Below are 16,281 nucleotides of genomic sequence, written 5' to 3' on the forward strand. Positions count from 1 at the left end.
ATAGAACGTATCACTTTCTTGTTTATTCCTAAAATATTAACTGCGGCTTTTAAATAATTTATTATGAACAACAGAACTACTGTTTGTTTAATCGCCTACTTTGAAGACTCAAATGCATCAGCGATTTGAAAGCTCAAAGCAAACTTTTAATCTGAAGTAAAAATGTCAGAAGATATTTAATTGTAAGGAATATATACACGATTTGAACCGAAAAAAAAAGTACATTTAATTGCCGATGCTTTAAATGCTGTGATTATTTTGTGGAAGGCTGTGCTAATACATTTTTACGCATAAATTAGCATTTTAATAGATGATATTCTGATTTTAACATTGTGCATTTTAACAATTGATTTGAAGTATGTAAACACCACAATTATTTCCAAAAGTCTTACAACATAGCTTAAGCTTTTTTTCTATTTTAACAAAGCACATAAAAATCGAATGAGTAAAATATTTTTAAAAAAAATCTCAGCACATTTCTCGGAGTTATTTTCATGAGATTTACCGATGTTTTTAGACGATTGTTTGATCGAAAGAAAGATTAATGTTGGATGTATATCACACCTGCTACAATACTCTTTGTCAAGTTGTCAGTTTGGAAATTGATACAAAACTTTCTTTTAAAAGTTATCGTGTAATTCATAAAAGAATGGATGTGTTTTGCTGTTGTACGTAATAGCTAGAGAACAGTGCCTCATAAATCATTCTCATGTATCGGATACACTTTTTCCGGCGAACTTTTAATTGTTTATCCAATGTGAAAAAACATTGCGTTTTAAATTCACGATTCAACACCTACAAGATATTTCTAATTTATTATTAATCCAAATTCTGGAGAATTTGTTGACATTTGATTCTATTGCGTCAGAACCCGAAGAAAGCTTTTCTTAGATGAGATTTACTTTGAAAGCAATCATCCTCTCCACCTGTGCTTGTATCATGAATAGCCCCAGCTGCAGGAAATACCGCATCAGTTATTCCTTCAATTAAAAATGAAAGAACAGCAATTTGTCTGTTTGCCTTCGTAATTCGATCGAGTGAATCTTGCAAAGGTGTGTGAAATGTGGAAGATGCCTCCTCGATTTGTGACCTGTTGGATATTACTGTGTTGTGTGTTCGCTCCCTGCTCCGCTCAAGAGACTTGCTACCCCCCGGGGGGCGTGGCGGGAATCGTGATCGCGACGATCGTCGTCACGGTGGTCGTCGGAGGGCTGGCGACCGCCGCGGGATGGAGATTTTGGAACAAGAAGCATGGTGAGTATCGTTTAATTTATTTTTAAATCGAAATTGTTGATTTTTTTCTTCTTTCAGTTGCAAGCCACAGCAGTAGTGTGCAGTAGCGTAACTAGGGGTTGACAGAAGTGGCTCTCGCCAGGGGCGCAGCAGCCAGGAAAACGGCATTTCGACTAATTAAGAGTTTTTTTTTTTTTTTGATCATAAAATTTGAAAAATGTTTTAAAAAATTAAAAAAAAAAAAACTCTCAAGAGCTAGACGGTGTATATATTATATATATGCACACACATACATAACATCTCTACTGAGAAGGAACATTGGGCATCGTTGAAATAATTCTAAAAAAGAAAATTACAATGCTGCTTCCTATTTATCGAATCAATTAATCAACATATTCCAAAAGAAAAAAAAAAAAAAAAAAAAATTGGGAGGGCACAATGATTTCCGCTGACTTTCCATGTGGGCGACCCTGGGGGGAAGGGGGCGCAGTTTCTTTAGTTCGCCAGGAGCCCGAGACTCCATAGTTACTCTATTGGTAGTGTGCTTTGGCCTTCTGTTTGGCTCCCTAAAACGGAATGGTCACGAAATTTACGATCCACGAAATGAGCTCTTGGGAAAAAATTGACTTCGCTAAAACGTACTCCTCAAAAGAAAAAATGAAAAAAAAAAAAAAAAATAATTTAAAACTGAGACTTAACGCGAAAAATATACATTCGAAAAACGGAGCCCGTAGTGTTTGCTTAGTTGTGCTTTGGTCGACTGCTATATTCGAAGAATATTGTGACGAACATAGTAGTAAAATAATAACATGACGCCATAAGCGGCTCATCTGGGGCCCCTCCCTTTTCAAGGTTAAAAATTAACGATCGATCGAAAAATGAGTTTTTACAAATGGTTTATTTCATCAAAGTGAAAACCAAATTTTTGCAACTTCAAATAAATTACTCTGATGCTTTTTTTTTCCCAATAAAATGTATTAAATTCAGAGGCGGACCGGCCCATCGGCCTACTGGAAGGTGTGCCATCGAATCTGTGCACTTTCCGTTTTTTTTTTAAATAAAATAAATTTTATTTATTTATTTTCTGCACTCTCGAATCTGTGCGCCTTCGTTTTTTTTTTTTTTGCCCTCGAACCTGTGCGCCCTTTGGGAGTCTAGGTTGACACCCTCTTGGGAGCCCCAATCCACACCTAATTGAATTCATACCGTTTGCTAACCCCTGGAAAACTTTGAAATTTTCAAAAAACTCTTATTTTACATAGTTTAATAATTAAAGGACCATAATCTAACCTCTTTCTGTCTTGCAAAACATTGGATTTAGCAAGCAAGTTTTACTAGGCGAAGTTCGGGAAGCAGGCAGTCTTGCTGTAGAGTTGTCTGATTGTATTATGTTTAACACTACGTGTTTTCTTAGAAGATAGTGCGTCCCAGTAAGAAGATCTTCCTTGAGAAGATAATGAGGAGAACTTATAAGGTCTTATTTTCTCACATCGGAAAGACACTCTTGATAAGGGGGATTAGATTACCATTGCCGTCGAGGCAGAGTGATTTAATTGCTTGTTTGTTTATTTCTTCTGAACACGACCTTCTGGGATAAATCATAAGATCTGTCAGATCGGAGAAAGTTTCTACTTCAAGTTAGTTAATTATATTTGGCTATTCGACAGCATGACAGGGAGAAAACGATGAGTTCTTTCTGCACTCATAACACTTTTTCCAAACTTCTGAAATTGCATTCACCAATCGGGACGAGGGCAGACATATCAAATGGCTAAAGAGAGAAGCGTAGCCAGGATTTAGCTTCTGGAAGAGGGTCATAACTAAAGGTGACTTTTTATTTTTTTTCTTCCAAACTGGACACTTACCAATCAAAGATATCTTCACAGGGCACCTATTGGCCCGGGCCCAAGCCTAAAAGGAACCCAATATTTTTAAAACTAGGCGTGAAATATAGGGGTAAGCAATATGGAGGGGGCCCGAAAAAGTCATTTGTGACGGGCCCCAAATTTTCTGTACACGCCCTTCTTCACGTGTATATTTATAGAAAGATTTTCACAAAAAATGGCTTAAAAAATACTTTGACCCGCAAAAAGACACATAAAAGAGAAGAATATGAACACATAAAATTATGAATTGAACACATAAAAGAGAAGAATTCATATAGTGTTTAATGTACAAATTTCCTTGACTGCATTTGGTGCTGATTTTAAATGAGAATGAAATTCTTGGCAGAATTTCAACAATTTATTTGGAACTGATGTGATATACCCCACCCTTGGCGACTTTTTCCTGTTTGGCGCCAAGAAAGCGTCGCCAAGAAAACGATGTATGACGACATATGTCATACATCGTTCTTTAGCGCCAACAGGAAAAAATCAGATAAAAAACATGATCAAAGCACTTCAGAACACAATATATATAAAAACAACATAAAAGCACAACAAAAAAAAACATCACGAATATATGCTTCAAAAATGTACAGGGCCGGGGTTTTTTGTAAACATATTAAAATACAATGAAATAAATTATTGTATTAATTACAAGTCGAAATTAATGCATTAATTTTTTTTTCATCATTTCTCCGGGATACGAGCCCTCGGTCTCATAGTACTTTCGTAATGAGACCTCGGCTCGCCGGCCCTGCCTCGGTCTCATTACGAAAGTACTATGAGACCTCTGGCTCGCCAGGACCTCGCTCCGCTCGGTCCGTTATCCCTCCGACTGTTAATATACATTACAGTCGGAGTATGGTCACAGTTATGTATATTTTCATGGAGACACACAAGGGTGGCTCCTTCCGCTCAGTGTACAATAATGATACAGTTTTAAGTGTGAAATATGCACCATTATTGTGCAGATTTATTAATGAAATTCAGCATTTTTACGAGCACAACTGAAAGAACTTTCAATTGTTAACATAAAATTCAGTACCTAAAGGAGGCATGTTAATAGAATGTCTAAATAATTCGTGGCATCGATAAAAATTAACTTTTAGAACAAAATAACCGTACTATTTCTGTAAAATTAATTTACATACAGTAAAAATAAAGTTAAAAACTACAAGAACCCCTCAAGGATTTGTAAAATTAAAGAATTTTGGAAGTGAGAGGTTTTTTTTGAATTCTAAAATAAAGAACTTACCTTTTTATATGGTATAAATATTCACACTCAGTCTAAAACAATACATCATATGACAATGGCACGTTACAGATACACACCACGTTGGAGTTAACTTTTAATTAACCTTCAAGTTTGAAGAAACTAGCATTTTCTAATGTTTTTACTTCAAAACACAACTACTGAATTTAAACTAACACAAAATAAGCATTCCTGTAAGGTATATTGCACGAAACAACACCACGTATCTCTCCTGCGTGAAACCCAAACAACCCAAGTAAACAAGTTTGAACAGATCTGTAAGATTGCCTTCGGGTTGCTAAACACAGGTTAGTTTGGCCAGGGATGCCATGCATAAAAAAATATCGCCTCATTGGCGAGAAAAATATTTTAATTTTGTGCAAAAAAATCGAATGTCGCCAAATGGGGGGGGGTATATTACATCTGTACCATTTATTTTTATAAAATCAACGTTGCTTTAAGAACTGCCATTTGCATCTGTGCTTTTTCGCTAGCCCGCCCACTGATTAGCTATAAGCGAAAATATACTTTCAATGGTCATCATCTTGATTGGCCTTTTCTTCAGGCCCCTGGAAAACATAAAATCTATCAAATCATGATTTAATTTTTGATACGAAAATGCTTAAACAACTTCACCCTGGGATTTTAGTTGAAGCATTTTATGTTTCATTCTGTCACTTCAGAAAACGTTAACAACGGGACAAGCAGGATTCCTGGTAACGAGACTGCTCCGTTCCAAGCGGGACGCATGGTCAGTCATCGCTCATCTGAGTCATGATCGTCTTAACATGTATATTAAATGTTATATTAGGATTGGCAATATGTTTTACAGCCAAGAATTTTTTGGACCGGGGGGGGGGGGGGGTCGGACTCTCCTCTTAGCAGGGCTCCTGGCTTTGAAAGTCGTGCGTCCGTTTGAATTTGTGCAACAGGTGTAACTGAGATTTTACAAATGAGGCAGTGAGAAGCAAAAGAATGTAGTGGACAAAAAAATAAGTACATTTTGAACAAAAAGCGTTTAAATTTCCGGTCCTTAGGTATTCTTTCATTGAAAAGTTTTTCCAAATCATGCTGTATAGCAGCTCCTACAAGGGTTACTTGTCTATCTCTTACACCGAGAAAGAGGAGAGGTTCACCTACCTTTTTCTGGTAGGTGAACTACCAGAGTCTCTAGTTCATCCTACCACCAGAGGTTCTGGTAGTCTCCAACTTTTTAATTTTGGCCGAAACATCACTTTGCTGCCTCAAAAATGTCGATTTCAGACTTTTTCAAATTTCGTTATCTATAAACTTTAAACTACTTGGTATATCATTTTTTAATCTATGGGTCTACATCAACATTATTTTCATTCCCCGTAACTACCTGAAGCAACTGTGTAGTATATTATTATTTTATTGAATTCAAAAGAGTTCTAAAGTCTATAAAAAGAATAAACTGATGTATTACAAACGTTTAAATTTGTTTGCAATCATTTATGCACCTAATTTTTCAAAACTCCTACCAGATCTCAGAAAGGTTATCAAGAAAAGAAAGTATTAGAACAAAAATATCAATTTGCATTTGTAGTAGGTGTGCGACAACCCTGTTGTAGTCGCTGCCATCCATCTCGACACGCGGAAATATGTTCCTCCTTTCACCCCCCCTTAATGACATTTCATTATCCAATCCTTTGTTTTCTCCTCCGATTGGTGGTCCGTGTCGCGTGCTCGGATGATGTTCAGAAAATATCCTTATTCCTACTGATTTTCCTTGATTGTCGTTGCTAACGAGCTCTGCGCTAACGAATCTTCTTGTAGTTCCGCCATTTTTTCTCAAATGCAAGAGCCGAAGGGCTTAAATGACTTGGGTGTCACATCTACAAAGTCGCCGGCGTGGGTACTTAAAAATTCTAGCATGTTCTGTTATGTAATTGTTATTCTTTTTCTGTTCCAATTATGGAATTGTTTTTCTCGACGGCGAAGAAGTTCTTCTGGTATATGGGTCTCGTTAATCGGTCATGCATTTAAAAAATCCACGAAACTTAAAAGGAAGAATTTAAAAATGTTTTGGGAATTGTTAAGAAGGCATTTTTATGGTTTTCAGTTATATTAATTTCACGTTGAAACAAAGCCGCAAATACACACACACACACACACCCAAAGCTATTCTTATTGCTATATTCAGTGGTGTTCCCCTAGGGTTCTCCATATACGCCGTGTACTCTCAAACATTTTTTTAGAATTATGGCCTATCGTACACCCTCAAGCTTCAAAAATTTTCATTTATAATTCAGATTCCATCAGTTTTAAATTTTCCTAAAGCAAGAAAGGAACAAACGGTCTTATCTTGTGCAAAAGAAGGCTTCTTCCTTCACTGTATGTTGTGTATTTTACATAGCCTGAATCATGTAAGAACCTTCAAGCTATGTAAAATAAACAACATGCAGGCAGAGTAACGGTCTCGGCGAATATTGCTGTAAATATTGAGTTCAATGCGTTGGTGTTGAGGAAAAAAAAGTAATAAAAAAAACAGATAATCCACGGTAGCGTATGTAATCCGCTACTCAATATTTTCCTCAAATTAACACCCTCCTCAATAATTAACAGATAATCCACAGTTTATAGGCAGAAAAATATGGTACAACTCTTTTTTTTTTTAAATTTCAAGCACGTACGCATTAAAAAATAATAATAAAAAGTTATAAATTTTTGTCTGAAAAAAGTGAGGGGGCCCGGACCCCCTCTGACCCCTTCCACGAGCCGCCACCGTGGTGAAGACTACTATTAAAGAATACAAAAAACATGGCTACTAAAAACACATTCTTAGAAATTAGAAGTGTCCCAAATTGTAAGCGTCCCAAAGGTACAACGCTCTCTCCTATGTGTATTTTTGCATGTTTTGCTTATTCTTTAACTCAGATATTGATAAGAATATTGGAAATATTTGAAAATAAATTTTTGCTTTGTTATTGAAATATTGAACTGTAATAGTGCTGTTGTGTGTGTAACGGCGCAGTGATCCAGTAATTAAACAGTTAAAATAATAATCAAACTGAAACACAATTTAAATAACGCTCTGTAACGCAGTATACACACATTGTAACAAAAACGAGCTGATGTGTGCATCACATGACTTCCTTTTACTCCAATTTAATGTCATTTTCTCATTATTGGCAGTTTTTATTTGATTCGATAGTTTACTCTCTAAATATCACCAACAGTGGCCAAATTGAAACCAGATTAAAAAAAAATATTTAAAAAAAACGCCAAGTTGGCGACAAAACTTGGCGACGAAAGACTGGCGATATATCGCCGTGTCCGCCAAATTATAATACCACGTGAGTTTACATCGCAATTAACAATGATTTCCCCCCAAAAAAGGGCAAAAGACCCCCTTTTGAGCATACGAATGCAACCAAAAAGGAAGGTGCACAACTAGACCCCACTAGGAGTCTACGTATCAAATTTCAACTTTCTAGGACATTCCTTTCTTGAGTTATGCGGCATACACACATACGCACGTACATACAGACGTCACGAGAAAACTCGTTGCAATTAACTCAGGGATCGTCAAAATGGATATTTCGGGTATCTATACGTTCCTAGGCACATATCCACGTGTGGTCAGGTTGAAAAAAAAACTCAACATTCATTTGGGAGTGAGCAAAATGGAAATTAAGGCCGATTTTTGGGTGAAAATTTTTTCGCGAATACAATACTTCCTTTTTTGTAAAAGGAAGTAAAAAGCACACTACTTTTCAACTTCATAACTCGCCTAAGAAATTCATAGCCTTTTATAAAACCAGCTATTCAAAGAGACGTTCTGTTAATGGATATTAAGTGGCTAATTTGAACGTCATGAAGGGAAATAATGCAAGCTTCGTTTAACCCTTGAGTATTCGCTATGGAACCCTGGGGCTCCACGGAACAGAATTTAAGAAACGCTGTATCATACAATTAAACAAAACCGCGAAACAAAACAAATTCTGGAAATATCAAGCATTAGTTAAGTTTTTAACTTTAGGATGAATAAGAATAAGCTTCACTTTAAAGTTAAAAAAAAATATTTGAAAAACCCAGAAGACGAGACATATTTCGACTGGAAAAACCCAAATCTGGATGGAAGTTCAGGTTTGGAAGTTACTGACAAGCAAGAAGAGAGATTCTTTGTTTCGCAGCTGGAAAAGGAGTTCATGAATTTGAAATAAGATGTTCATTCATAATTTTTCTTCCTTTAGCAGAATATTCGAAATAGCTGAGATATGTCATGAATATTTAGCATTTAGTTGTGTTAATGCGAAGAGTTAGATTTCATGTCTTTCATTTACGTTTTGTTTTATGCAAAGAGAGTTTAAATTCAAGTTGCTTCAATTTTTAGGCATTTATAATCAGATAACTCTTGTTTTATAAAATGAAAATAAATGGCCATAACTTTCTTAGCCAAAGCCATAACTTTGTGCCTGTTAGAGCACAATTAATTAATGTCACGAGATTCAATTAACCTTTTCATAGTACAAGTAGCGTTAAAATTTTTTACTGCAACCAGTTTTAATAAGAAACGTGTTTTTGATTGCCCGCTGATAATTTTTCATTTCTTATTTGTAAATAGTAGTGTGTTCTAGACACAAGTGTGTTCTGTAGTGTGTTCGAGTACTAAAACGTTAATATATTCCAAAATAAATAACTCTTAGATCACGCCTGAAGAGAAGTACTGTTTTGACGTATACTGAAAATCCGCCATACTTGAGTTTAGGACTTTTCACAAGTTCCTACTGGCGTTTGATTTGTATACAACTTACTTTACTGTTCTCAGTTTAATAGGGGCAACTAGACAATTTAGGCCTCCCACACACGAGGCGGTTGGTGGACTCAACTTTTCGGAAAAGTTGCTTGTCAACTATTGAATCTTCATTTTCCGTTGTCTTCACACGAGGCAATTCGTTTTCCGTTGTCTTCACACGTGGCAATTCAGTTGAAAAGTTGCTTGTCAACTATTGGATTTTCGTTTTCCGTTGTCTCCACACGAGGCAACTCAGTTGAATCAACTTTACTTCTAATAAACCGAATTTATTAGAGCAGCTGCTCTACAATGCAGTTAAAACGGAACAGAGTTGACTGTCAACTAGTTGACTCTTGTGTACAGCGAACGCTTGGCAAAGTCTCGATGAGTTGCATCAACTACAGTGCTTTCCAAATTATTAGATTTAGACTGTTTTAAAAGCAAATTCTTTATTGATTACTACTTACTTATTGATATCGTACATAACTATACACACATTAATAAACAGTGAAATAATTATCTAATATTTAGTATGCATTCCCTTCTTCTTGATGAGCATTTTTAGTCTTTTTGGTATACTTTTCACTAGGTTTGCACCATTTCTTAACTTTTTTAAAAAAGGAAGTAAAAAATTGTTTATACTCACTATTATATATACTCACATACACATACTCACTAATTACCTAAAACTAACTTTAAATGTAACAGAACACACTAATCAAAAGAAATAGTGAACTGTTTAAGCCGATTGAGGTTATGTTCTTGGTAGGTAGATAAACAAAGAACATAAACAAAGCAGACAGTGCTGCCACCTAAAAACATTAAATTATGCTAAAATAACGTAATAATCAGTGTATGTACTTTAACAAATGTACTGTACTTTAACAGTAAAATAAATAGTATTTTAGTACAAATAGTGTACAAAAAAAAAAAAAAAAAAAAACTCTTTAGTCTAATAATTTGGCCAGCACTGTAAAAAGTTGATTACACTTATCGGGATGAGAATGGCAGCTGCACACGTGCGTGGTGCCAACTGTGCCGGGCACACCAGGCACAGTTGACTGTCGTGTGAAAAATGACAGGTGATTCTTTCAGTTTTCTGCCTGGTTATACTCTTCCTGATAACCGCCCGTTCGAAAGTTGATTCAATTAAGTTGCCTCGTGTGAAGGAGGCCTTATTGCCAAGGACGGATACAAGGGAAGGGCTTTGGGGGCGATCGCCCGCTCCCTTGAGGGACCCCGCACTGGAAAATTTTCCGAATTGAAGTCTTAAAACGCAAATGTAGGCCGTATTTGACGATGTTAAGGAAAGAAATATGGTTCGAATTCGAATGTCTTTCTCGGAAATTTTTCGGAGTTGGAGTTTCAAAGATGCAATATCAGACGATTTTTGGTGATGTTAGGAAAAAGGAGTATGGAAATTTCCACTTAAAGATAAAAATGTTGTGCTGCCCGCCCCAAGCATATATTAATTAAATACGTAGGTAAGTGTAAAAATCGACCGCCCTCTCTTTGAATCAGCGCCTGATTACCGCACAGGTCAACTAGGCCTGGGCTTGGGGCCGCATCTTCCTCAGGGGCCTTGATTTTTTAAAAACTTATGCATAGCATTAAAAAATCATGCATTTTTGTTAAACATTATTTTGCGTTGACTTAAAGTGATAGAATGGAGAGGAGGGGGAACTCCAAAGCATTGTGGGCCTTGGGCTTCACATTTAGTTAGTCGGGCCTTGCTTTGTATGAAAAACTTCATAATCCGCAATTGCTTATTGCTCCACCACAACTTCATATCCTGTTGCCTTTTAAGATGGTAGAAAAAGTATAAATAATATGTTGCTAGAGGAAGTGCATTGGAAAGGGGGGGGGGGGAGGGAAAGGAGTTCAGGCTCTCTATTAAATACAAAGTAACGATGGGAAAACTTATGGAATACAGAGAGAAAACAAATCACCCATTAATTTCTCTTCCCTTCCCCCACTCATAACTTCATTCAATTACTAAAATCTTCATTTCTCTCCCGCCTTTTCTCCTTTTATGGATTATGGAATCCACTCACGTTAATGCTCGTTAAAAAATTCAGTTTAGAGTCAATAATTGTTAACTTCAGAACTCTTTCATTCATAATTTTTAATTTTTGCGTTATTTTTTTTTTTGGCTTTCAAACATTTATGTTAAAAAAAAAGGCAACGTGAATTAATTTCTCATTTTCGAACGAACTCATACAATATTTAGAGTTTAGATACTCTTTATATCCAATGGCATTACGAACGTCGTTGTTTATCCTCTCTGTACTTCTCCAGGAAATTAGAACAATCTAGCAAAAAGAAAGAAAAATACAGAGAATTGTTTTAAATGCAAAACTTTCTAGAGCACAATTCCTTTCTTTCTTTTCTTTTCTTCTGGCTCCATTTTCCACAAAAGCTTTGTCAGAAAATCGCCAAAAAGATCTTTACCCTTTAACCCAGATTCGTATCATTCTCAAGCCAGGTAATTGATGCAAGAAATTCAACTTGATGATACTAGGTTTCGTTGCTTATTTTTCATTCCATATTGAAGATCACCAGTTTTCGTTTTGAAGATCAAGTTCAACTTGCTCCAAGCATCTCGTTCCTGTTTTGATTTTTCTTGTTTTATTTTTGGAGCTCTTAATATCTTTCGTTGTTGAGCTTTGCAGTTTAGTGTATAGTCTTATGCTGCGTGTTAATTTTTGCTTAATTTATTTCACTTCCTGTTGAATAATGGTTAAAAAAAAAAAAAACATGCAGCATGTGAAAGTAAATAGGGAATTTAAAACTAAAATTTAGTATTATTGTATTGAAGAATTGTTCTTGAAGTAGAGTACTAAAACGGCAATTAACCGTTTTCTTAAGTTTTATTTTTATGATGATTTTTAAAATTTTATTAATCTAATTATTACTATTTTTAGTATTTTGTGTGTGTGTAAACAAGTCTAAATCGTAAAACAAAATCCTATGGCCATAGGCGGCTGGTGCACCTAAAAAGGGGGGAGGGGGACGCCTCTGAAGCTGATTTTATTTTATCTTTTTTACATTTGGGCAATATTATTGGCTTATCACAATACGGATTAAAACCTTTGCCTCTAGGTTGACTAATCATCAAAAATCGAGACGGTTGGACACCATAGGTGTCCCCTTCCCAGTTCTAAGTTCAATTCTAACCTTAGAGCAGGAATTAGAAAATGGAGGGAGCGAGTCCAATAATTGGCTTAGCAAAAGCTGATGCCAAGAGCCCAATTCACGTGACTCAACAATGACGAATGGTTGACACGTTTTGAGTAAAACTAGCGAAAGAAACTTGATTTCTTTCAATGTTTTGCTTTAACGCGTCTATCATGTGACTTGGGACCTTTGATTCACGAATGAAAGTCTTCACTCCCTCCATAACGCGAGAAAAATTCGTTTGTTCGGAATTTTTAGTTTTTTTTTCTTGAAATAAAGCAATCTACCCTGTAAAATATCATTTTCCAATCGATCATTAATTTTTATCTCTGAAAAGTGAGGAGGTAAGGTCCCTTTAGTTTTGGAAATGAGGGGAAAAGTTGCTCCCCGTGCCCCCACCTATGCTTATACTTTTGGAAGAGACTGCGCTGTTGTTGTAAACGTTGTTTTTATTAAACTCTTTCTCAAAGGACTTCTGATTATTTTCTGATGAGAGATAGCTAACTCAGATATTAATGTCTTTTTTGGGGGGAAAAATAAAAGAAGAGTGCCGCAAAAGAGGAAAATATAAGCTGACATATGCCTCGGAAAAATTGAGAAATGTATCAAATATAAAACATTCAAAAGCTAAAAACAATTCAAGCTCTTTGAGCTCTTTTAAATCACGCTACATTTTCAAATACAGTCAAACCTCGTTATCGCGACACCCGGATTTCACGACACTCTGGATGTCACGTCACTTTTTCAAAGTTCCGAACTTATATATTGCTTATTATACGTATAATTTAATAAGCAAACCCTTATTGAAAGTATTTCAGAGTTGAAAAAAAAAAAAATGTGAAGTATTTTTTTTCTTATAATTTTAGTTTTATCCAGCAATAATTCAAAATTATGTTCGCTAAATCTAACTAAAAACATCAAAACTAATAATTTCTTCATTAAATATATAATTTTATTATAAACAAATTTTTAATTATGAATTTTAAAACTATACCGTTTATGACGTCGCTCCGGCTATGATGACACGTTGTTGACAGTCACAAAGGTGACGTGATAACGAGGTTCAACTATACAAAATTAAGCTTTCAATCATAATGTTCCTGTTCAATTCCATTTTAATGAATATTTAACATCTTCTTAGCTAATTTTTGAGCTGCATTCCGTCGAACTAATTTCTCAACAATACTTTCGCAACTTGCTTGTCAAAATTAAGCTTCGTCATTTATTGTTGAGCAATTTCGCGCCGATGATTTCGCAATAAGAAAGTATGATTAAACTTACAGCTAAAGTAATGACCTACACTACATTACATTCCATCAGGATACCCCGTACCCTAGCACTACAGGTGGTTTAACCAATTGGATAAGGACCTGAAGACGGCTGTGTATTAATCCAGACCAGGGACCGAGCAATCCCTGATCCAGCACCTCCAGAGAAGATGTGAAATGGGAACTCAGAAGACAAAAAATTACTGTTTTCAAAGTGTTGTTGCAAAATGTTCAATTGGCAAAATAAAAGTCCTAATAACTTTTAAACAGTATAACTTAGATTAGCTAGATATTACCCGACATACAAATTACTTTTCTGCCAGTAGATTGCTTCGAACTAAACGTTCTGAAAAGATATATATATAATATATATATATATATATATATATATATATATATATATATATATATATATATATATATATATATATATATATATATATATAGGGTGATTATAATTAAAGTTCCACTTTCAAAACGCTGTAAAAATAAAACCACTGGTCAGAATGACCTCAAATTTGAACGGAATATTATCGAAGAAGGTGGAAAACGTATGGCAGAAGAAAAATAAATAGTTGGAATTTTTAGCAATAGAAGGCGCTGCAAGTGTCAGAATATATAAATCAAAACACCTGTCATGCGCACGAGTCATTGAAGTTGTTATAAAAACGCCAAATACACGTTTTTTTTCCTCATTTCGCATCTGAGATGTTCACTATGACTGTCGCAATGAAAGACTTGACCGTCCCGATCACCTGATCTTAACCCGTGTGACTTCTGAATATGCGGCTATCTGAAGGCTTGCAAACTTTGCTGAGCTGAAGGCATGCATCGCGCAACATATTCTAAACGTGACCCGGAAACACTTCAATCAGTCGTAGAACATGCTGTTTCTCGATTTCAACTTGTTACAGAAAACGGGGTACATCATTCTGAACATCTTTTGCGCCAGTCTCACGAAAATTAAAGACAGATTTGATTTTTACTGATGCTTTTTATGCGGTTTTCGGCCTCAGGACAATTAAAAACCGATTTTTCCCATTCGATGTGATATGACCTTGCCGTGTTGGATGGGCTTACTTAACTAAGTATCACACCTGTACCCTCGAGCACGCTAAGTAGTACGGTGTTTTAACGTATAATTTACACCTTAGGTAATATTTTATGATTTATTTGTCATTTGTAGTCGACCACTATTAAATTATGATGCTTACAGCGCCATCTGTTGCTAAAAATTTTAACTATTTATTTTCTTCTGCCATCAAGTTCCCCCTTTCTTCGATAATATTCCGTTGAAGTTTGACGTCATTCTGACCAGTGGTTTTATTTTTACAGCGTTCTGAAAATGGAACTTTAATTATAATCACCCTGTATGTCAGAGACGTACCGAGTACTCGGTAACTACTCGGTACTCGGCCAAATTCTGATCAGATACTCGGCCAATACCGAGTAGTTGCAAAAAATTGAATATTGTCCAAGACAGATTACTAAAATTTATAAAAAAAAAAAAAAGAGCAAGCATTATATTCTGCAATCATTTACAATTAAAATTTATAAGTCAAATTTAAATTTTGAGAATAATGAAGTTTGTACTGCTTCAATGGAATAAATCTTTATTTTAATGTCCCCAAAGTTAATAAAACTTATTTATTAAAAATTACGCAAAAAAGGTAAGTATAGAAAATATGGAATTTTTATATTAAAAATGGATTTTTCCAACAAACAAAAATTAGTTATAAAAAATATGAAAAAACCTTTTGCTTAAAAAATAAAAAGAAGTAAAACAACGTTAAAAGCACAGTGCAGGAACTCTGCAGACACGTGTTTTGGCGTTACAAGGAATTCCTTTTTCAATACACAAAATGGGAGCTCGTAGATTTAAGAACATCCGACAAAAGTCAGATTTTTTTGTCGAATGTCTTCACATTTAACTCACATGTTATGCACTGAAAAAGACATTCCTTGTAGTGATGTGCCGGATCGTCAAAAAAGTAGATCTACGGATACGGATCAGGATCTTTAGTGTCAAGATCCGCGGATACGGATACGGATCTCATTCTCTCCCCCCCCCCAATTCAACTATACACGTGTTTAATTTGTTACGGAAGGTATTCCCGTCAGAATAACACTGCTTTTTCAAAAAATGTCATCTACGGCGAAAATATAATCAAGACTATGATTTACTCTCTTTAAAGAAATCTCCGTTGAAATTGAGGGAGAGTTTGAAGGAACGGATCAACGCTGCATTAATGCTTAGATAGAATGTGAAAAATTATTTCTAGCTTGCTCGGTTGATGTAGAATATAGGAGCAAGAGTGTAAAACTGCTACTGGACAGGCTATAAATAATTTTTCGCATTTTATTTCAGGATAAATGCAGTGCTGACCCATTCCACCCAACTTACTCCGACCGACAGAATAGCAGAGCCGGGAACACCTTTACAAACAGTAAATAGAGAATTTAGTCTCACTTTTTTTTTAAGGATGCCGAGAAAAACCAATATGAAGAATATAACAGAAACCCCAAATCAATAACAGAAACTAAAATTAAACTAAAAATTAAAAAAAAAAAAAAAAAAGCATGTCCCAGAGGGCCGACCTGATATTGAGATGGATTTCGCGGGTTAGAACACACATTGTTAACAAATATGAACTGACAGCGGATAGAAATTTTAAATCATTGAGCTTTTTCCCCTTATCTGACTAT

General features: G+C 35.4%; 1 protein-coding gene across 1 annotated transcript in view; it reads left to right on the forward strand.

The window, feature by feature from the left end:
- The first annotated feature begins 554 nt into the window (after window positions 1–554).
- LOC129220194 (uncharacterized) overlaps window positions 555–16,281 on the forward strand; it is an 82,559-nt gene continuing 66,832 nt past the window's right edge. Inside the window, exon 1 of the mRNA XM_054854556.1 lies at window positions 555–1,254. Coding sequence (XP_054710531.1) covers window positions 1,062–1,254 — 193 coding nt within the window. The 5' untranslated portion in view covers window positions 555–1,061. The remainder of the gene's footprint in view (window positions 1,255–16,281) is intronic.

This window comes from Uloborus diversus, chromosome 4, assembly GCF_026930045.1.
Source record: "Uloborus diversus isolate 005 chromosome 4, Udiv.v.3.1, whole genome shotgun sequence".
NCBI lineage: Eukaryota > Metazoa > Arthropoda > Arachnida > Araneae > Uloboridae > Uloborus > Uloborus diversus.